Source organism: Ammodytes marinus (assembly GCF_949987685.1).
Source record: "Ammodytes marinus genome assembly, chromosome: 6".
Classification (NCBI taxonomy): Eukaryota; Metazoa; Chordata; class Actinopteri; order Uranoscopiformes; family Ammodytidae; genus Ammodytes; species Ammodytes marinus.
Window position 1 is genome coordinate 12760150 of NC_137235.1, and position 24838 is coordinate 12784987.

At 38.9% G+C, this 24838-nt stretch overlaps 1 protein-coding gene across 1 annotated transcript; it reads left to right on the plus strand.

The window, feature by feature from the left end:
* The first annotated feature begins 1569 nt into the window (after positions 1-1569).
* Positions 1570-20679, plus strand: suclg1 (succinate-CoA ligase GDP/ADP-forming subunit alph). The gene is made up of 9 exons (XM_080028964.1): positions 1570-1632; positions 3699-3799; positions 6991-7107; positions 7558-7770; positions 8271-8328; positions 8862-8945; positions 11104-11255; positions 17042-17230; positions 20247-20679. The coding sequence occupies exons 1-9, from the start codon at positions 1599-1601 to the stop codon at positions 20271-20273; spliced, it is 975 nt and encodes a 324-aa protein (XP_079885090.1). The 5' UTR covers positions 1570-1598; the 3' UTR covers positions 20274-20679.
* Positions 20680-24838: the final 4159 nt, after the last annotated feature.

Sequence of the window (24838 nt, forward strand, 5' to 3'; positions counted from 1 at the left end):
CATTTCTGCTTTTCTACTGCTTTTTAAATGGCTCTAAGCGGAGCCGCGGCTCTGTGTAAACACCCAACTTTGAATAGATATTGACATAAATATCTAAAAATAAAGTTTATCTTACTTAGGTTCTTGGCTTCCAAAGACCATGGGCCCCCCAAGTGGCTGGGCCCTAGAAAGCCTTCCCACTTTCTACCCCTTATGGGCGGCCCTGACTAGTGGCAAGGCAAGTTTATTTATATAGCACAATTCAGATACAAGGCTATTCAAAGTGCTTTACAGGGGCAAGATTAAAATACGCTTGCACAATACACATTAGAAAAGCGAATGAAATCTTTTAAAAACATTTAAATAAAATTACAGGTTAAAATTGAAACAGAAAAGTCTTCAGACTTGATTTAAAAGCGCTGAGAGTTGCAGCAGACCAAGTTTTCTAGCAGTGAGCTTTTGTAAGTTAAATAAATAGATAATGTCTGTAGGCCTACTTGTTTTACAATTATTGCACATTGTCCTTGTGTGTGTGTTTCAGTGTCCGTTTGTGTTCAGTGCAGTGATGGCTTGTGTAAAGAAGCTGTTTCTAAGTCTTCTACCATAGGCCTAAAACAACTATCATACATCTAATGTAGGCTATTCTATTATTGTTTATAGGCTAAAAGTAGGCTATATTTAGCCTATATCCCTAATCATATATTTGTTATTCAACTTATTAAAATAGCTGACGTTAATGCTCCTATCTGTGTCTGCTTCTCTATCATATTTATAGTGTGTGATTTGCAAAATACCGATCATAGCCTACATCACATCATAGGCTATCATAAAGGTGACCAGACGTCCCCATTGTTGGTTGCCTGTCCATGGCTTAACAGAAAAAACTACATGTTCCCGTTTTGTTTTTGAAGACACAACATTAGGTTTTTCAATATGATTGCTAGTCAAAATGGAAATGTCTCCGTTTTCCCCCTTTTCGGGGATTATGTTCCTCGTTTTGATATCGGACGTCTGGTTTATATCATATCAGAATCTTCTATGACTCTTAAGCCCACTATGAATATTAAAACACGTCGAAACTTGTGCCCTGTATCATAGCTACATGTATGATCTTTGCAGCAAAGAAAACCGCGTGAAAATCAGTTTGGTATTTAATGAGATATGATTAATTACATGCGCTGACAGTTAATTGCCCCTGTCAAACAGCCTACACTGAGTGGAACGTTTGACCGGTTCAAGATGGCGGCCCCACGGCTCGTCAGCGCCAATAGGCAGTAGCGGCCAACGCGGCGTCTATCCATGTCTAGGGTTGATGCGCCTCCTGTGCTCGGGAAGTTTTGTTCCATGCACTTTGTAGATAACTACAACACCCAGAATTCCTTGTGACTGGACGCAGTCTACTGTTTTTGCCTGGAATAGTTCTACTACGGGCCGCTGGCGCACGATTAAAAACGTCAGCCGTGAATTGTAAATTAATGCAGAAAATCCGGAGTTTGTCTTGAAACCATAACATGTTTTCAGACTCAAATAAATATCAAAATTCCACAGGCATATGTGTAGCCAGCTAAATTCCGGGTGTCGGGTCCTCATCCTCCAGTGTCATTGGTGAATGACCGAAGATGTCTCACAGCAGGTTGTTTGCCAGGCTGCTTTGTAAGTATTTTGTGTATATATCGTTTTTAATAACTTGAAGTGTTTGGCAGTTTGTGTTACAGATGTGTACGTGCTGGCTCTGTGTCTAACCCCAGCAGTGCTTTGCAGGCACCCACATTCCTACACGGGCTGGGAAAGCTTCCCTTGGTTTGTGCATCCAGGCTAGTTAGCACACTAGCCTGCCAACTGTCTTTGCAGTTACAACTCAATGACAGTTAGCCACACAGCTAACTAAGTAGCTAGCTTTTCGCTAACCTCCAACCCAATTTTAACTAACCCTCCCTGGCAGCCTGCTACCCACATCAAGAGCCAGTGTTAATCTTTGACCTTGTATGTCCCTTTGGCTAAATGTCATTACTTTCAGTCTGCTCGAGTTGTTCTTGTTTACTAAGTATTCAACCCAGCAGTCGAAGCTGCCACATCAGCTGTAAAGTCGATCAATGTTTTTCTGCAGCCTGCAACATTTTAGACCTGATATCCATTGTTTGGCAGCTGTCATTTGTTCAGCTCATTTTTCTCTATTGGGAATCTGAACTTTGTACATTGTCATTGATAAGGTGTCTCTGACTGAGGCACTGACCTGAGAGCAAAGGTCAGTCAGTCAGTGTTTATACTATTACTGTTAGCCAAGCCAGGAGCTTTTGTTTTGATTGAACCATAGGTTCAAAATCAAATATTATTTTGTTACATTTTGAATAAAGTCAAATCTTATGAACACCGCTGCAATATCACACAGGCGATCACTGGTCTTCTGTATAGTTATTGGATTATTTTAACCTTGGAAGTTTTTGTTTGATGCCTTTTTTTCTAGTGGAGTTGGATTTATTCTTGGACTAATAAAATAAATGACCTTAAGTTACGGTTTTATAACATCTGTGTGTCAGACTGGTGCACTGGAGAGTGGGAATATGCTGAATACAACATTCAGTGTATGTTTTGCCTTCTTTCTTAATAAGGAAGGAAACCCCATTATTGATTATCAATATTTTTTAATACATTTTCTTTAGCCAAATAGATCAACAAACTGATCTGTTCAGTACTAGATCAAATAATTATATATGTATATATTTTTACATTAAATCCTTGAAGGATCAAGAGTATCGTTTTTATATACAATTTAAGTTTTTTGAAATTAAGAATAAGCTATGAATTGAACTGTGGTGTTGAATGTGAACTGTAAATGAACATGAAAAAATAAGAAGAAAAGCTGCTATGATTTAATACCTATGAAACCATATTAAATGCACATTTGTGTAAAACCATTTCATGTCATTGGTAGCTATTTCATGTCATTGGTAGCTATTACTGTGAGTTTATCTTCTGACTGTAGTCATTTCATATCTATTCCTTGTCACTGTATAATATAATGATGAATGCAGCTTTAAAAATCGTTGAACTGCAGCATCACACTCTAGTGATGAATTAGTATTTCACTTCCAAAACATGGCTTCAAATATGCAGTTAACCTGCAGTGCAGGTCACTGTATGCAAAGTGTGCTGTTAATATCCTTTTTTAATTGTTTTATTTGAAAGCATCAACACTTCCAATCAGTCAGTGTGATGAGACATTATGTGTGCTCGATGTGTCATATTTCTTTAACTACTTGACGCCATAACAGCCCAATACAACGAGCAGCTCTGATTTAAAAAAAAAATTATCTCAGGACCTCGTAGAGAACTCATACCCCATGGTAACAGTTGCAGTAGAAGTCAGAGTTCGTCAAGTCTGATGAAAAGCTTAAATTGTTCCTCAGCAACAGTGTGAATGCAGAAGAAAATTATTGTTTCCAAAACACTGCGAGTACCGTAGTTATTTAGTCCAAAGAATACTCATTGAAAGTGAATGGACAGTTCTTATTTGAACCTTTAACTATTGTCTGTTAACATACACATTTAGCTATTATTGAAACAGTAAGAGCAACCACTTTTTGTTGGAATTTCTTCACCTGCAAACCATTTTTTTAAATGACAGCTTATACTTAACCCAAATGAATTCAGAAAATGTACTATACAGTACATCATATATTAAACTGTGTTGACTCCTCCTTTTCACTATTTCCATTCAGTGCAGCAGAATGGAGTCAGGCACTGTTATACAGCATCAAGAAAGAGCCTCTACATCGACAAGAACACCAAGGTCATCTGCCAAGGCTTCACAGGGAAGCAGGTTTGTGCTGACGACTTGTTACCATTAAAACTTTTTTTTGTTATTTCCTGCCTCACGCTAGAATTAAACTAATGTAATGTAGTTGTGAAATCTTAGTTTGACCTTGCAACACACAAAAAAACATGCTCAAACACAAAGAATGTCTCACAAAGTAACTGTCCAAAATCTCCAAATAAGAGACATTTATAAAAGTTCAGCTTGGACCAGGCATTTACTCAATGATAAAAATAATGGAAGTTTGATCAAGTTTATTTTATTTGTCTTAAATCAAAAGTTTTAAATCTGCACAACATGCAACAACCCCTTGATCCAGATCATGAAATAATCATGTCTTAAACATTGTACAGAGTTAGCATTAACAGAATTACAATAGAGAAAGAGAATTACAGTCAAATTAAATAAAACATTTAAGAATGACATTTTAAGAATAAGTTAAAGAGGCAAGGTATTAAGTGGAATACATTTTTCATATAGGTTTGTAAATAATTTTTATATCTATTTTATTTAAGCTTGTTTTGGAGAAATTCTTGTCGTACATTGAATTCAGTTTCCCCCAAATGACTACCCTTAAGGTGCCAACACACTGCACTCCGCGGCGTAGCAGTTGGCCGCGCGAATCGCAGGTTCCGCGCCGCGTGATCATATTGTGTCCACCGCCGGCCGCCCGACCAGAGTAGCCTTCTCCTACTCTGGGGATATGCTGGCGCTGGTGCTAACCGGTGCTGAGAGCACCAGTCTGCTGTGCTGATGGTGCTTTACCCAAGCTAACCGGTGCTAACTTGGTTCATAAAGCAAAACTGATAACTGTACACAGCAGGCAACAGACACATAGGCTATTCACAGAACTTATGGGAGAAAACTGTGACTATTATGTTTTCATCCATCTTAATTTCCTCTGTCCGTCGTCCCGAAGTGAGTGACGTCGGGAGGAGCTCAACGCTGATTGGCTATCGCGGCGCGGCCGACGGCAAAAAGTTTAATATTTTCAACTCCTGCGGTGGCCGCGCCGCCCTGGCCGTGCCGCGTGAACCGCTCGCCGCCCATTCGTGCGGCGGCACGCAAAATACATTGACTTTCTATGTAAACTCGCCGCGGTGTGCAGTGTGTTGTCACCATTAGTGTTAGTCAATAACAATAACTTTGTTGATATTTCCGGTTATTTGAACCCTGTCGAGTCAAGGAGAATTACATTCTTTGCGAGAGTGTTCACCAAGCCAGAAACATGGACTTAACAGATTTATATCGCTCTTCCATCCTTACACACATTTAATTTTTCATCCTGACATCCTCCCATTTTCTCTTCAACATAATAAAAGGTTGTTAAATATAGTTCCAGTGAACACTCCGGGTAATTAGAAAAGGATGAGAAATGAAGCAAGTGCTATTGAGTGCACATTGTGGTGTCTTTCTGGCTAGATAAGCAGGCAATTTTTCAATTGTATTATCGCGACATGATAATGACTGGGGAAAAAATAGTAAAGTTAGCAGAGTGAATGAGTATATTACAATCTGGGGGAATACAATGCTGATTATAAATAGCTTATAAATGCTCTTAATAGGCTAGTTCTAGCTTTTACATGAAGGTCATTTATTTGCACTTGTAGTTATGACCTTTGGCTACTTTATCTATGTCTGTTCAGAATTTTTTGTAATAATTAACTTACTACAGACTGATGGGACTTGCTCAGCAGAAAATCAATTTGCATTCATTATCGCACTAATTTTCTGGGAAAGTACAGCCGAGATTCACTCACAAGGTTGTATCTCCCAAAATACATTCTGCTCCCTTCAGTGTTATTGCTGCTTTATTTAGTTTATTTTCATTTCAAATGGTGCCTGGTGGTGATATTTGTACCAAACACTATGAAAAGCAAGTAATAACAGATGGCTGAGATTACCAATACCAGTGGTGGAGAGGTGGACTCTCTACCTACATGTGTTAACCTCTTCATTTCCAGTTTTCCCCTTATCTAGCTTTAAGTTGGCTGCCTGCACCATTCCATCAAATTAAAATATTTGAAATATCTTGCCATTTCTTTGTCCACATTTTCCCTTATGTCTTACATATTTGGTATTTGTGGGTTTGAACAAAGTTTTGCACCTCAGTCTGAGTTTTTGCTGATTTTGGGTTTGTGAGACATAAGAAGTTAACAGCACCCAATCCCATATTTAGTTAATGTAGAGCTTGGATGATATCTCGGCCAGGATAATATTAGGCTATTGCAGGTATGTCGGTATCAGAATATACATCCTCCAGTGGGTATCAAGAAAAATAACACAGAAATGCTAACATCTATATAATCTATATATGTTAAGTTATTTTCAAATGTAATGTTCCCACTTTGTACATACAATATTGATAGGATTATAGTGTTAAAAAACTAATCCTTTTGGAATAAAGATAGACTACCCTGCATCAATCCTGCAGCTTTACAAGCAAGCACACATTCATATGGTCTATGTGGCTGATTACTCTCTAATTATTGAGGCAATGACTCTTTACCACCTCAAAAGTACAGTTACCAAATATCCCTAACCTATAATATATGTTGGGAAAGGCACCATATTTGCAACTAATATTTATGACACTATAATGTGTACACTTTTTATACCAGGATCTTTTGAGGTTTAGGAGCATCCCACCCACCCCCACCCCCACCCCCCACAAAGTAAGCATAACGTCTGAAATGTGAAATTATGAATTAGATGCTTTTTCAAATGAATCGGCTTCATTAATGTCAGGAATAAAATGATTCTACTACAGCGACCCAGCCGTGACAGGCTCTCTGTAGCGTGCATGGGAGTGACAGTATGTGAAATATTTCTGTAAACGATCTATCTGTGGGGGAATTTTAACAGTAAGTGTTGAAGAATATCCAAAGCTGCTTTTGATTTGTTTCTCAAATGTTCTGCAAGGAGATTAAACTAAGCTTACATCATTATTCATCTGTCAAGGAACTTTTTCGATTTCTTCTCCGGGGATATATTTACCACTAGTAGCATCCCCCAGAACACTTCAGTATCCATCCCTTTACTCAGCCGCCGCACAGGTGATTCATCCTGGATGGCAGTATATTTCCCCCCTCGTCTCCATCTGGAATGATATCTCAAGGTTGACGCTATGGAAGTGGCTGTGACCCACTTCATTACACTCATATACACACACTGACTCCTCTTTCCTTTGCTTGTAGGGAACGTTTCACAGTCAGCAGTCTATTGACTATGGTTCCCAGATGGTAGGAGGCGTTTCCCCCGGTAAGGGTGGCAAGACGCACCTTGGCCTGCCGGTCTTCAATTCAGTCAAGGAGGTATGTATGCGCCATTATTATCCGTCTGTGGTTTTCCCTTTTTAACATTTTAAAGGTGCACTATGTAAATTTGGTCGGAGAAGTGAACATTTTCTAAGAAATATTCTCCTAATTTAATAAACAAACTTTCCTCACAGGAAAATTGGATCCCTGGAAGTTAAAAAGTTACCCTAAAGATGACTGTTATTACATTTATTACTATTGTTTTGATATGTAATGATGTAATTAATCGAATGACATGTAGAGAAAATCTGTTTTTCCAACTAACTGCAGGCTCTGCAATTGTAAACAAATCCTCCTCCCCTGAAACTGCATAGTTCACCTTTTTAATACATAAACTACAAAAGAAAAAGCTGGAATATTTGCTTTTTTAATAAGCATCAAGTGGCATTATTTCATAACTTGGGAATTTTTATTCACCTCCAATACCTGTCATTCCCCCGGCTTCAGGCAAAGGCTGGCACAGGGGCAGATGCCACTGTGATTTATGTCCCTCCGCCGTTTGCTGGAGCGGCCATCATTGAGGCCATCGATGCAGAGGTCCCTCTGGTGGTGTGCATCACTGAGGGGATCCCCCAGCAGGACATGGTGAAGGTCAAACATAAGCTGCTGCGCCAAAGTATCACCCGCCTGATAGGCCCCAACTGCCCTGGAGTCATCAATGTAAGTTCACACACAGACTGCCAGAAAGACATACAGACAGACAGACAGACAGACACGTTTTACCTACAGATGTAAGGCATTGATATACTTTTACAGTTTAAACAGTAAATGCAAGGCCACTGAGACCTTTTGGTTATTTGAGTTGAATATTCAATGTTTTCTCAATTTAGGGCTTCTACTTTTACATAGAAAATCAAAAAAGTTATGTATTCATGGGAATGTGTGCCATGCATATTCATTGAATGTATTCTGGTGTATTTGAAGAAAAAAAGCTAAATTATAAATGACTGCTCCATAGTCAAACTTTTCTACAGTAAAAAAGAGAAAACAGAACTCTTACACTGGGCATCAGTACGACTTCAGCCCTGATTTTTGAATCGCACGACTCATTTTAGAGTCAACATTTCCAGCAATTATTGCATAGTAATGTCAAAGAATACAATTGTGTGTTCGTATGTCATGAACTTAATTTCAATACATTTAAATCTGTGATTTTGCAGCCAGGAGAGTGCAAGATTGGGATCATGCCAGGCCACATTCACAAGAAAGGAAGAATTGGTGAGATTTCATGATTTGAGTATGACATTCGGGAATTTTTTTATTTTTATTTTTTATTTTTTTTTAACATTTTGAATTATACATAACTATATGTTTCCTTTTAAATGCTAATGGTTTTATGTTTAAGAATAGTTGCTGAGTGACAGCGTACATGTTTGTGTCTGTAATCAGAATTTCCCCTTCTGACCTCTCCAGTAAATATCTCTAAATTACTTTAGTCTAAATTAACCTTTTTTTTAATCCTAGATTGAGTGTCTGCTTTTGACAGCTTGATAAGCACCGAAGCTTTACAGGATGGCTGTTTAGTATATAGTAACATCGACTGCTATCGCTCCCAAAGCATTGACAGAACAGCTGTTACAGAGCTGTACTGTGATAGAGATCTCATTTATTTTTGTTCTGTCACGGTGAAACAATTCAGCTCAAGTTGGACAGAAGATGACAGCTCTATTATGTATCGCTTTCAGAGTTTTGTCTGGGATTTTGCAAAACGGTATGCATAAGTTATTTATTTTTTTCAACTTTTCTCTCAGGCATCGTGTCTAGATCGGGCACACTGACATACGAAGCTGTGCACCAAACTACGCAAGTTGGCCTGGGCCAGTCACTCTGCATTGGTAAGTTACCTAAATAACCTGTGGCATATTGAAGTTTGAATTTAGCACCTACTAACAAAGCTATTAGTTTTATATTCAGACTATGGTAAAGCACTTAACCAGAACTAACAGAACAATTATATCCCGATGCAGTGTACTGTTTTATGGGTTGCTGGAAGGGGACTGCAGAAAACGTTAATGAGAATAATAAAATGAAGTTGTTGTCTTTTTGCATTTGGCTTGAAGGACACAGTGGTAATTTTATAACAGGTGCTTATGAACCCAACCCTATATTTAGTTTGAGCCTCACTGTGACATAGCTGAAGACTCGAGTTACAAGAGTGCAAAGTTTTTAGTTTCTTGAACAAACCATACAAGAGGACATAAAAACTGCCAAAAACATCTTACTGGACTTCAAAATAGGAGCGTGTTCTAAATTCACCTCCTCTAATCTCGGTGTTAAGAAAAACAGCACTTGCAGGCTTTCTGTGCATTGCTTAGACTATTCTCCTCAGATCTGCACATTGAAGTTACTGCTATCTTTGAAGGGCACTAGGTGGAATAGACTGATCAAAGGCCTCAGATACAATAACACACTTTGCCTACTTTTCAAAATATTTACCCTGAGAATCTTGAAACATGTTTCATCTCTGATCCGTGTCCAGGAAAGACCTTGGCTATAAAATATTCTATGAATATTCTTGACAAACCATTCATAATGCATTATTTAAAAACATTTATATCTTTGCTGCCTCCTGTTTTTGCTTCACGATCATTTGAATTCCTTGCAGCAGCTTAAACTTTAGTTGTCAGTAACTACAAGTCCATCCTAAGAAGTGGAGCTTTCTTTATTCTGTTAAAAAATGCTGTAAATACATACCAAGTTCTGTATGAATTGCAGGTAATAAAGTAATTTCTGCAATTTCCAAGCACCAACGTGGAAGTTACCATTATCATCCCATCCTTTCTATTACCTTACTTTTCCTCTACACAGTTTTTCACAGCCTTGTTTCTGTAATTGTCTGGTTTCTACTTTGGATTAGCAACATATTCAGCTTCATAGCACAGCCTGAAGCTGGGACATTATTTTGGGACAATGTTTCTTACTGTCTTCAAAAATGTATCTATTAACTTTCCAAATCATTTGTCAATCTGATATACATCCAGAGAATATCAGTTAGGCTTCTTTTAATTTCACCACACCATGTAGTAATGACTGTTATGATACCATTATACCAAGCCCTATTACTTCTTGGCAACACAGCAAATATAAGATTGACTATTTTCCAAAAATCAAATTCCTTTCGCCAATAAATCTGCCACCAGAAAATCTATATTAAAGGGCTGGTTGGACACCCAAATCAACTGAAAACAATTTGGCTTCATTACTATTTAGACATTTTCATCATGGAGTGTCCTCTAGCCAGACTTGATGAGGAGTGCCGCAACAGTATTAAATATTGTAGAGTTCATTAGGGAGGTTTATGGCGGTTCTGCTAGCGACTTCTTGAGTCTGAGTATGACCTATGGGGCTAGAGTGAATTAGTGTTAATACAATATTTAAAATCACCATCTTCTTCTTTGCTGCCAATGTAGATCACTTTGATTATTATTCATGAAATTTCTTTCTTGGTGTTGGTATATTTTTTTAATGGTATCGAGAAGAATTTAGGTGACATTTGTCTGTGAAGATTTGTCTTGTGGAGGTCTGCCCATGCTTTTATAGATCTTGGTGTAATTTTCTGTGAACATTGTTATTTATAATAAAATTAGTGTGACTCCCTTGTGTTGGTCATGTTCCTTGGATATGAATAGAAAGGCATACTAAAATATATAAAGATGGGTTGTAACCAGTTACACCATTAAGCAAACTTTGTAGTGACTTTGACATAAAATGGAAAAATGGTCTTCTCCATCCAGTTTTAACTTTTAGTACATTTTAACATTTCTTTGGCTGAAAATAGGAGAACAGGCCTATCTATGAAATACCCTCGAATCATACCAGAACTATTTCCATTCAGTAATATGTCCGGCTTCCAGCTCAAATTGTTCAGGCATTGCAAAATGGTTTTGGGCAAAACCAATAAACAAAATGTATGCTGTTAATGGTGTAGTGATTGGATTAAGTGGGGCATAAGAGTCTTGAGTATACATATGTGTTTGCTTTGTCTCCTGTAAGGTATTGGCGGGGATCCATTCAACGGAACAGACTTCATAGACTGTCTTGAGGTGTTCCTGCGGGATCCCAAGACAGAAGGCATTATCCTTATCGGAGAAATTGGAGGCAACGCTGAGGAGAATGCAGCAGAGTACCTCAAACAACACAACTCTGTAAGGAAATAATACACTGGTCAGCCAACTAATTTACATTACTCTCCTTGTAATATCCTCTGCCACAGCTTTTCACCCCTTCAAATATATTAAAAAAACTAAATTATTCAGAATTAGCTCTTAGACATGCCCTTTTATATCTATCTGCTGCAGTGAACAACGGAAGCCATCAAAGTTCTAGAACAAGGAGAAACTATGAAGGTGCCATTTTACTTCTGATCACAGACTCAGGTTTACGTTAGCTCATGTTGGTTGTTTATAAATGGAAACTCCATTGATTTGACGCTCTAACAGAAATTATGTTTTGATGGCGGTGTTAAACTATACTTTAACTATAAACCATGGATGTACTGGAGCTATTCGCCAAATGAGGTCAGTGCTTTTATACTTCATGATATCTGGGCGAAGCATAATTTGTATTTAAATTTATCAGGCTAACAGACAGTTGAGCAACAGGCTAGGCTACACCATAGATCAGGGGTGTCCAAACTTTTTTGACTGAGGGCCACATACAGAAAAATCTACGAAGGGCCGGGCCACTTTGCAAAAATAACACATTTATCAGGACATGTAGCTGCTCTGATGTTTAGTTTCATAGTGTCTTCGTAAATTGTAATCCTTCTTCACGGTAACACTTTCCTTGCACATTAAACAGACACATTTCCCCTCTTGCTTATATGCCAATGATACATCCAGTGTTTTCTGCCTTTGCGTCCAATATCCAGCAGGGTGAAAATAGTATCCAGCCGAGGTCTCGACCCTCCTAGGGGGGTCCGGGGGTATGCCCCCCCGGGAGATTTTTTTTACGTTTTTAAAGTGAAATGCATGAATCTGGTGCACTTTGAGAGGGAAATTAAGTTTTAAGTATTAATTTTGTATGAAAAAAAAATGGAGACACTGTGTCAGATGAATTAGAAGCTATTGGAGAAGGACATAGATTTTCCATAATAATATTAATTTAAAATAAAATATTATGCAGGGTCCTCTGGGATGGGCTTGTAGCTCTTTTACTTTTATGGGACATATTTCTCTGTAATATAATGAGTGCATTTAAATTATTTAAAAATTAAAAGCGCCATATTACATTATATTTTTAAAATGTGCCACAGGTCAATCAATCAGTGTTTGACACCCCTGCACTAGTGGGTTCACTAAGAAATGCAAAAAAAAAAAAAAAAAATTTTTTTTTTTTTTTTTTTTTTTAAAGGGCCATATTACATTATATTCTTAAAATCGGCCGCGGGCCAATAAAAAGCGGGCCGCGGGCCGCAGTTGGCCCGCGGGCCGTAGTTTGGACACCCCTGCCATAGATTGTAAAAGGGATACACTCAAATACATTCACACACGTAAGCACCAGAGGGCGGTGCATCATCAGTTGAATGCACACCCACAGACAAGTAGCCCTGCTGTAATTGTAAAGCAAACCCTTCCGCGCTGGGCTGACGTGCCGAGCCAGCACATGTATATAGAAACACGCCAAAAGGGCGACATTTGGGTTAAAGGAATGATTTACAGGACATGTTCTAGATATCTGCAATGTTGACGAGCAGCAAACCCTTTTGTGATGCTTTCATGGTTGGCTTATGTATCCAGCCTGTGAACCTGTAATTGGCATTCTTAAGTTCTCCGGGCCTGTACTTGGCATTTTGCTCCTTGCAGATGCCTTTTAATCTGTTAAAATTTCAGTGTGCTTGTGGCGCTCTGGAGCTGAAAAATAGTTGATTTGCCCTCGGCTGCTCTAATGCATGCAAATCTCCTGCTGGCGTCTCAGGAGAATAACTTCTCTCACTCAATAAATAAAGTACAAACACCAACTAGCCCTCCCTTCCCCCACCCAATCACAGAGAGTGTTGACAGCCAGGGACAGTTCAAATGAAGCACATGCATAAAAAACGCTCAGCAGAGCGTAGGAATAAGCTGCAGGTCTTTCCGTTGAAAGTCGATTGTGTGGAACGTCTTGCATAAGATGGTGTACTTGAACCTTATTTCTAACAGTGGAGTCGAGCACAGAGAAGTCTGGAGGCATGGATTTACTTTGGAGCAAACTTAACTTTGATTGATTTGAATACATTTTAAATTACTGCCAACAATGCACTTACTCTAGGGCAGCTCCCATATATTAATTTTGCAATAATGTGATGCACAGTCGTGCTGGAAGGGGGCATCAGGTGAGCTCCGCCAAAATAAATGAATATTAGAAAATAGGGCAAAGTGTAAAACATGATCATCGTATCTATCTGCTCTCTAATGATCAAGAATATTGAGTCTATGCGTGAGCTTCTTCAGCACATTGATCTGCTGTTAAGAGAAGCCTTTTTATACATTACCTTTGATATTAAAGCGGCTACGAGTAACATTTAAATATCTTTTAAACAGCCTCATGTTTCCTCTGATAATCATACATTACCTTTAACAGCAAACAAGACCATCAGTGCAAAGAAAGACGTTTTTAAATAGTTTTTATTACTCCTTTTGGTCTGGTCGCACACCCAGTCCGATTTTCGGTTCGCTCGTGCAAGCTCTATGGTCACATATCCGTATTGGTCGCAGATTTCAGTGTGGCGCTGCAACGTGAATTGAGAAGCCTATCCCTCCAGGTGAGGGAAGGGGAGCGGGAGCCTTGTTTGATACAGTTATTTGTCGTCATAATGACTGTTAACGGGGCTGAACCATCAAAGAAAAAAAAGAGAATGCAATGAAGAAAAGCTAAAAGGGAGAGTGATATAGGCTACGGGGGACGAGGGCGTTGCCAAGCAACGTGTATACAATTTCACGAGAGCGAAACTAGACTGCAGTGTTTACTCCTAAATGAATGAGCGGTTGGTACTAACACAAAGTTTGCTTTGCTTCACCATCGTCAGATAACCATTATCTGAAATAGTAATTATTTACAACAACATAAACACATTACCTCATCGTGATCAATAGTAACTGCCGTCTATCGTTCATTCGCTTTCTGTGAGGAGTCGGACACGGTCGGACACGTAATCTTTCAGCTCCGTGAGAGAGAGTAGTTAGGTGACACTGCTCAACTCATTGCAATCAGGTGTGTGTGGCAGTGACTGGCATTAGTTGATGCAGTGTCAAAACCACTCTCACGGAGCCGAAAAGAGTCCTCACACTTTCAACACACGGACATGCACTATATTGCTCCCTTCTCAGTTCACACTCACGCGCCTGGCACGCGCTTTGCGACAGCGGGCGTCGTAAAAATACTACCGCTTTTGTCCAAAGGGGACGCCAACGTGCCATGTTACTCGTAGTGGCTTTAAGGTTTAACATTGACCTGGCAAACGATTTCTTAGCACACAAGTGGAGTAAGGGTGGGCTGTTGCAAAAACAAATTCTGATGATTTTTATTTTTTTTTCTCTCTCAGTATTATCAATTTGCATTGCCTTATACTTATAACCTTGTTGCTTAAGTGCTGAGCCACCGTTTAAAACTCTTAAAAACTGCAACAAAATGACAATATCGCGCTACCAATCATCATCAGATTCTGGTGCAAACGTTGCTTCATCCCGAATGCTAAGAAGTATGTTACCTTTTTTCCAACGGAGCCCTAGTCAGGAACAAATTCACTGCAGCAAAGTCAGAACCATCATTACACATGTGACGCCATCACTCGTCATAAGAAGTCCGTAGAGAAAAGTTCTTTAAGGCCCTGGATTTCCCATTAGCTTGACTAATTCAGCCACACTGGACACATTAAGTACAGACTGCTCGGGTAATTTAAAAGTTCCACTGTCATGATTGATTTGTGTCAAGCAACATTAAATATTGAACCCATTTTGAGAAACGCACACATTATACCCAAAGGTGGAGAAGTATTGATTTCAGTACCCATCGGTGTTACACTTGAGTTACTGCAGACTGTTTATCCACACAGACACCTTAATTCTCTTAAAATTCAACAAAACAACCTTCTACTTCCCATTCGGCTCTGCTGTCAGATTTTATGATGCAGGGCATATTTCAAGGTTCGGTCTTCATCAGTGTCAGCAATGGTTTTCAACTTAATACGGTTTCAAAAGGCACCTGTTTCAAAGGTCTGTCTATCATTGGCAGAGTTTCACAGGTTTTCTGAAATCAGAAATAGGTTTCACACAGTATAACCGTAATACAATTTGCTTCATGCATATCAAGTAGGTCAGGTAAGTGTTTGGCACCTACGATTTTGCTACCGTAGAGGGGTTACTGATTTTTCGTTTTTCTATTTCAGCTCAGCCTGTGTCCAAAGAGCTTTGCTAAACAACTTGTAATTATGTGAAAAAAAATCTGAAAACTAACACAGGTTGTAGTCTGTAGGAAAGACTGTGGGTATGTGTTGGTGAGCTCCACATGTATGCAGACATGCCAGCTTTGTTCATGCCTAACTGTGGAGCATATAGGGTCGTATTTCCCACATTGACTTTTTAAGCTTGTGAATGCATTTCTCACCTTTGAGCAGGTGGTTATGTGTTAATGAAAACACAGGCCTCCTCCAGTCATGTTGGCACACAGAGCTTGGGGGAACTACCCTATTGCTCTCATAATTGAGGTAATATATCTGAACTGTTCACAGTGGAAACAAGAGACAGGTGAAGTGAATGATAGTATGACTCCCCACCCTGTATACATTGTTAGTACTTAGTTTCCAGGGAGGCAGGGATTAATAGAGTAATTAAGCCCCTTTCGTTTGAGGTAGATTTAAGACTTGATTCACATGAGGGTGGTTTGTTTATTGAGGACGTGATATGACTTGTGAATACTAAGTGGGGTTTGGTGCTAATTTGTTTTGTGCTTGCATTTTTCCAACACAGAACAGATGCTTGTAACATATTCAGAGCACTTAAAAGTGTTATTTCTTTCCCTCTCTGCATTCCACAGTAAACGCTGCTCAAGCGTTAATGTCTCATTTGCGATTAATATCTAGCCAAGGACCTCAACATTTCCCTGGCTGATATCTGTCCCACTAGTTTTAATTATTAAAAGTCATCTCCAGTTTATATTAGCTACTGCCATCTTGTCCGACTTGCCAGTGTCAGGTCTGAACTTGGAGCAGTAGTAGTGGGTGTATTTGCAGGACCTTTCTGTTGAACATGCCACATTTACTCTCTGAACGCAGTCTGCCAGATGAGCTACAGCCTCTCTCTAAAGCCCAGGACAAAGTGTGTGCGTGCGCACAAAGCCGTCCTCTACAATTATGTTGTTATTCCTAAGTATGAAATATTAGCTGGTGTTCGTGTGCTCACACTCTTGCTGGTGATGATGTTATTGCTGAAGATGAAATATTGGCTCTCTTCACCTTGGAAATGATCTTAACTGTTGAACGTAACATCCATCAATGAGCAACCAGCGCAGACAGGCGCTGAGCTAATCAGTGCCTGCATGACTAATTACCATCTCAAATATGAGATGATATGAAATGGCAGGATCCTCAACCCCTATCTGGTCGTACAGCAACCCATGCAATTAAATGGCTCAATTGACCCTTTGTTTTAATAATGCGGGCAGAGACAGAGATGGCTGCTTAGACAAGCCTGTTAGTACTGGGGCCTCTGTAATAGGAGAAGATGGGTTTTAATGTCTAATGAAGGGACAAAATGCAGGTGGAGAAAAAGCAATTCTCTATATTTTAGTGCCCCCCTTTCCCCTTACTTGTTTTTCTCTGATCCTTCCCTACTGTTTATCCATGCTGTTGATCTGTATTCCCATCCTCCCACTTTCCCTTGAGCTCCTTATGTTTGTTAATTTTCACCTAATTATACGCTCATGTTTTTCTTTCTCCCCCTTCTCCTATGTCCAGGGTGCTAATGCAAAGCCTGTGGTGTCCTTCATCGCGGGGCTAACTGCTCCCCCCGGCCGTAGGATGGGCCACGCCGGCGCCATCATCGCCGGTGGAAAGGGTGGAGCCAAAGAGAAGATCGCAGCCCTCCAGGCAGCTGGGGTTGTAGTCAGCATGTCCCCTGCCCAGCTGGGCAGCACTATGTTCAAGGTGAGTCACTTGTTCCATTAAGATATTATTATACAGCCCCCCCCCCCCCCGGACCCTCCGTATTTCGCACACTGATCGGAGTTCCTTTTTAATGAACAATACTTGACAAAAATTCCACTACTTCAGACTCTGTAGCATTTCCATAAAATGGAAAATGTTTATATCCAAATAAAAGTCTTTACTAACATTTAATTTATAGGTGTTTGTGTACAACTTTAAAAAAAAATCCATTACATAACTAACAGCAATGTCTCATCTCTTTTCTTAACCCTGGTTTCTGTCTCTATTGTATATAATGTTGATTTGAGATAATTAGAAATATGAAACCATGCAGGGAGAATATTTCAGAATTCTATAACAAATAGCCAAATATATATTTCCATTGGTTTACTCAAAAGTGCTCAAATGGATTTAAATAGTTTGAAGACTCTTATACAAATAAACTAAACAAATACTAAAGTCACATTTTTCATTATACAGATTAATACGCAAGCTTATTAGAGCGTACATTCAGCACAACAAATTTGGAGGTAATGTCCCATCATGTTGTAAAAATACTTTTCTGTTGGCTTTAGAACAAAACACCTTGTAATGCTGGGTTACAAATGTGAGAAGGTTTTTGTTGGAACAGGATTTTTCAGAGTAGCAATTTTGAGGTTCAACTTTTAATAAGCTGTAAAGAAAGGCAGAAGACAAGAACAGAAATTAATAAACGCATGTTGACAGTGGCTGAGTCGGCGCCACTGCCCTTTTTATTTCACTTTATCTCTGGGGAAGCACTGTTAACAAGATGTATAAAAAGTGAAAGCATGTATTACACCCATTCATCATCTTATACTTCCATTACCACCGCTGGCACTACTGCACGCCGATATAGATTTACACACATTTCCCCTCCCCAAAGTTTAATTCATAATCATTGTGTGTAATGATGAAAAACGTGCGACGTGGTTGCTCATTTTTCATGGTGTTCATACATCTCTGTTAATTTCATTGACCGCTGTAATCAAAGTAATAACACAGAAGAAGCAAGTAGACGTAACGCTTTGGGTTTGGGCAGAAACAATGACGACTGCGTGCACTGCTTCCCTTGGCTGCTGGCCTGCATTAGTCTCGATACATGTGAGGAAAGCTTCTATCTGCTGAAGAGTTTCATGAATGGCACACAGCTAAAGTGGGGGGTTGTTGATGAAAACATAATCACCTGAAAAAATTGTCTTCTTTTCTAGACTTTACATCCATTCATCTTTTCATGCTCCAAGTGGCTGTTAGTGTTTTTTATCCTTGATGACTGCAACAAAAAAAAGCAGCTTCATGCATCATCCACTGTATATTTAGCATCATAAAGACTCACAAAGTATGTTTCTGTAAGTGTCTAATGGCAGACAGCTGTAAGGCTCTTACGTCTGAGTGGAACATTATCAAATTATCTTCTTTCTGAAGATGCTTTGATACTCAAAAATAAACACAACTTCGCACATTTACACAGGATGTTGTAAAAAAAAATATATATATCTTTTATTACAATATACACAGATACTTACAAAAATACATGTATATATTACTATTATATAAGAAATCATGTCTACCCAAGTTCAGATTGAGTAATTCATCGCTTTGCAGGAAATTAAGTAGAAGAAGAGGAAAGAGTCAGCTAATATTCACTACTGAATGCTAGTATTGTAACCACTGTCTCTGTTAAAAGAAATTACAGTTTCATGTCATTACCACTAGCCATTTAACAATGTGTTTAAAGTAAAATATAGCAGGCCAAATTGTGTTCTTGTGTTTTCATAACCTGAACTTAACATTAGCTAATGCAAACCTGGTAGACAGGTTTATGGAAAAATGAAATCATTCAAAAGAAATATTTGATTTCACATTGTCAACACAAAGTTTATTGATAGATTCAATTATATTATATGATGCATATTATTTGAGTAAATGTAGGACACAGTAATTAATGTGTCACCCAAAAGCAGAAAAACAGAAGCTAACGCCCTTAATCTCAAGTGTTTTGTTTGTATAATACATTCCAAACTCAAGTTTAAAGCAGAGCACAGACAGTGCTTACAATGCCTCACTTCTCCTACATATGGCCCCAGCTGCGTCAAAGCTGTTGTCATCGCAAGCTTGTTAAATGTCTTGCGTTCTTTGGATTCATGTTTTCCCCTGCCTTGCTTGGTTTCGATCCATTTAACCTCTTTTTTCTTTGAGTGGCAACCTCCACTTAAATTAATTTCCTTAATCCCTCACTTGATCTTGACTAGGGTTGTCAAGAGTCTTTTACCCAACCTCGTATGTTAAGCTCAGCTCTCCACTTCATCCCTCAAACCAAATGTCTCCTGATCTCCATTCAGCCTTCCCTGAAAGTCGAGGGCAGAGAGGCCGAGGTTGCCTCTCAAGCATTTCAAGCAACATGAAACCATTTCCTCCTCAAGGTGGCAGTAGACCTTCAGGTATTGACAAGCCACAAGAGGAATAGGCATGAGTACTTGTGCGTTCTGTAGACCTGATAAATGACATTTGCATTAAGTTGCTTTCCCCCTGTGGAATGGAACATTCTCGGGGAGCAACATATTCTATCATCCTGCGGTTTGTGTGATATTTTCTAAATTGAATATGTAAATAGCTACATCCTCTTTAATGGCTATCGTAATGCTTTCTAATTTGTAGTCACATGGTTTGACTGTGCCGATAAACACAGCGACTGTAACCTCACATAAATCAGATTATTTTTTATTTTTGTCTTCATCAATCAGAGGAAGTGAGCTGTTTTAATGTTGACAACTGGAACTTAGCGGCACGTACAGCGCTACATGGTTTGCACTCTCCAGGAAAAACATCATGCTCTCCAAAGATCTAGCTGCCCCTGATTCCCCGCCTCAACAGCAGATCTGATGGGCAAGATCAAAACAGAGCTGTGTGAATATCGCATGAATAAATCATTCACTTCTGTCTTTCACACATTCACGCCGTGTCTGTTCTTCTCCCTCTCTGTTGTCCATCTCTTTAGGAGTTTGAGAAGAGGAAGATGTTGTAAATTGTGCGAGGAGTAACCCAACCTTTTACCCCCTGCCCCGTAAATGAGATGAACAGCCTGAGTCCGGAGGTGGATATGACCTACAGTAGCCGTATACCCTGATTATTTCAACCATAATGCGCACACGCAGTGTTTGTATTGTAATTTCTGCCATGAACTTGTACCTTGCACATAAACAGAATAATTGAACATAGTGTCTTAAGGGTATTAACAGAACTCATTGTACACATTGTAAAAGCTTTCTAGATGTTATTGTTCTTCCCCCACACAATGTCCATGGCTTGAGGAAGGATGCTGTGGTAACCTTGGTGACCTGTTTCGTTCTGCTATACTCCTGCTGTAAAATGTATTCCATCACTCATTTTATTGGCTGTCCACCTGAATAAGAAATATTTCTCATATCGTTTACCTGCTGTCGTTTCTGTACTTTCACATGGTCCACTCCTCATACAAAAGGTGGTCTCATTAAGGGAACTGAAGGACTTGCAAATGGTCTCACATCTTGAGTGGACATGATGTTTAACTAATTACATATAACAATAACCAGGAAAGGAGATACAATGAAGGTATTTCATACCAAGATTCTTGGTGTAAGAGCTCTGCAAAATAAAAAATCTCATCTCAATCTTATTTGACATCTAAACACATAGCATTTGGTTTCAGTCATTTGTCTAGCCATTGTAGCTGACTGTAAAATGAACATCTTATATTGTAACTAACTGGTTTATAATAGGAGACATTACAGCTATTACCTTCCAGATAGTATTTTTTTTTCTTTTTTACAGATAGAGGCTAAAACCTGGAAACTGGATACTATAGTGTAAAATTACGACTAATCTCAGCTTGATAAAAAGCAGCTTGTGTGAAAACTCAAAGCAAAGTTTCAGGTTAGCCTCTAATTAAGACAAACCTCAAAGTACCTTGAAAAAGCAAAAGGTTAAATTATCACGTCATTACTGCACACAAGCTGAAATAAGTGGAGGAAATTGAAGGGGGACGATGGGTTAAAGTTGGTTCTGCCCCTGCCGAATCTTTATAAATAAACACACTGGGAACAAAAGTGTTTAATGAAGCATGTAATGCCCTACACTGGACATCTCCACAGCCTTGTCTTATCTGCTTCACAGCAGTCAGCCAAGGCAGATTATTCTGTGTACACACTGTTAACAATTACTTTTTAATCGGCACTAGCGAATTAACATATGACTGACAGTGGAACAGAAAGCTTATTTGTTTAGAGGCTCAGAAGTTCCTTCCCATACTTAAGTTGCCAAGCTGTATTTTGCTTTGGTTTAACTTGAATGAAAGGTGTAAAGGAGGCCAACGTTTATCTCCTGGTGCTGTTTTTGGACTTCTTATAACTTAAGTGAAATGAATTGTAAAGTTAAAGAAACTGTAATTGTCACAAAACTCTTCCTGACATTTTTTTTTTATTGAAAAACTGATTTCATTGGTTGTGATGGTACAGGTTGTGCAAAATCGAAGTATCTTTTCATCGAACCATGTGCAACACCAACCCAAAAAACATTTAAGGTGGGAATTACACAATTATCACTTAATTTTATCACTGCGGATTTAAAATCACTGGTTTAAAGGCAACATATTTGGCATATTTTCAGGTTGTAAATTGTAATTTGTGTTTCTATTAGAAACTGTTTTCATAGTGTAGTGTCCAAAATACCCTTTATATTTCTCACAGTGCCATTGCTTAATCTCCTCTTTTCAGCCTCTGTCTGAAACGCTTCTCTTCAAACCCTGTCTTCCAAAAACCCAGTCTGCTCTGATGATCACAGTATGATAATTCACTTCGTATACCGTATAAGGTGAATGGCAGTACTAGAAACGGGCTGTGTCCCAAGTCAATGTTCAAAATAATATTAATCAGTTGATTAGTCTATGGTGTTCCCACTTGAAAGTGAGAACATTGACTATGCTTCTTGCATCTTGGATGCACCTCAGAAAACATCAAAATTAAGCTGCTTTTCATGAGGTCTTTTTCAATTCTTCCCAGTTAAACGTTTTTTATTTATTTATTTATTTATTTATTTTAATCTGGGGTAAATAACAGATGGCGGTATGCTGTAAAGATGTTAACAGAACAGGTAAGCAAGGATTCTGATATTGGGCTACATAAGTAAAGCTGACTTAATATCTTGAAACACTACCTGTAAATAAAAAAAAAAGTGTATTTATCTCTTGTATATTATTCAAAATGTATGCCAATATGTGTTTAATATCGTACACAATTACTGTTTTCTATGACATTGGAACACATCATTGATGGGATGGATGGTGGAAATGGGAAAGCACTACGACCAATCAGAGCAATAAACAAGGTGACATATGAAGCCCTGTTCGTTTAGCGAACAGCGGGTTAACTGTTAAATTAAACTTTTGGCGTGGTCGGTCGGCAAAACAGAACATTTCGCTTACTTGTTAGTTAAAGATTTGAGTGCCGTCTTCCAACTCGCTAAGTGTCGAGGCGAAAGCCGTCTCCAACTCGAACAACATACCCACAGCCATCTCTGTTAACTATCACGGCTTCGGCGGCGCACTGTCATCCGGTTACGTCCGCTCCAGAGCACCATACATAGAAAGAACGATTTGATTGGTAGCTCAGGATTTCTTGACATACTTAATGAGCTTCAATGGAGAGTGTCCAGACCAACAGGCGCAGCAAATTTAATTTGCCAGTGCCTATAGGGGCAGGTCTGGATTTCGAGGCTAATAATAGTTTGACTCAAACGTGTGTATGTTTTCAGAGTCGTATGAAAGCTGTGCTTTAAAGCTGTTATCAATACCGCATTGCATCAATTAAATAGCAGCTAAGTAACCTTGACTATTTTCTCCCTGCTATATTTTTTAAATACAAATGTCCCAATAACTAGCAAAGTACAGAGAAATACATGAGGAATGTTTCATATTGTGCTGCATGAAAGAAGAAAATGAAAGACGAAGCTCACTGCTTTTATTGGATTTGTGTCATTTAGTAAGAACTTTCCACCAAATGCTTCACAGTTAACCTTTTTTTAAAGGGTTTGTTCGTGTGATGAATTCCTTTTTAAATTGAATTGGTCTAGAGGGCTGCATGTTTAGTTTTAAGGTCTCCGTTCACATTGAGTTATCAATGCATGTTCCCTTTTAGAGTAAAATTCTCATTACCGTATACAACCCATGCCTTTACTGACAAAGCAGCGCCAATGACAGTACTATTCAGTTATTTTGTTGTTTTTGGCTAAAATAACTGGAGACCTTCAGCTGACAATTTCTTCTCTAAGACCAAAGAGTTAACTGTATCAATAGAGCCATGAATCTCTGACTGAGACCCTCCCATGGACCCTCAGCAAGGGCCTCATTACCAAGAGAGTGCAGACTTCAGCCGAGTCAATCGTCTGAATTGAAGACACAAGGATATTCCCCTTAGCAGACGGCAGTCCTAATGAACTCAACAGGGTACTCTGCAAGTGCCCTTGCACACACTGCATCACCTTATGACTAATGTATGTGAGGAGAAGTTGAACAGTGTCAAAGTGCCCAGCATGTAAAACAGCCATTTAATTTAATTGGTTGCTAATGAAACAGACAAGATAAATCTTATGTAAGAGATTCTCTTCTACCCTGTGTTAAGTGTGAGCTAACATGATGTGTATGACATGTCATTAACAGTGCCATTGTAATGTAACAATAGCACATGCTGACACCTGCCTATTCCGATAATTATGGCGCTGTACCAAAAAAGTTGTGTGATGGAAGCCTTACAAATGTATTTAAGATTTGATGCATCTCTTTTTAATTGCATGGTTTGTTTGCAGCAGCCCCCAATGAAGTGCTTGTCCATTCAATGTCACGTATTGCTCTTTTTAGCCTGAAAGTGCCTTTGCCATGCAGGGATCATTGTCAGATTGTTACATTGATACCATCGATCCCACCTGATGGTCCAAAGTCTGGTTGGCACTATCTCCATTAAAGCATCGGAGAGCAGTGGTAAGGATGGGGAAATAAAACTAGGGGGCTTGACAGTGGCAATTTGCATGAGGCAGTATTGTTTTAAAAGAACTGTGACTTTAGATTGCTTTGGGAATTGAGGGCAAGGATGAGGACAGAGAAGCGGATGTATAGGGATCTTGGAACAAAGCCCCATTATTTTTTCAAGTTCAGCTGTGGAACAGTTTCTTCTACAGACTGGAAAGGTTTTATTTGTCTGGCTTATGATGATATAAGGACACAAGCCAATGGTTTACATACAGTCAGATTAGTTTTCTAAAATATTTAATGAAAATAATATTTTGTTTTATGTTTCTGTTTTTTTTATACCAATGTCTAACAAGCCATCTTTGGGTTTCCGAATTATAGCCCATGCTTGATTTATGACTAATACATGTGACCAAGCTTTGTAGGCTATGTGTTAAGCCATTAACTGATTTAGAACAATACTGATAGGAATAGTTGGACAACTTGGGAAATTTCATCATACACTTTGTGCTGGACATTTGGTGAACAGTTCAGTGCCACTTTCACATCTGTTTATTAAAATGGCTACAGCCAGCAGCTGCTTAGCTAAGCAT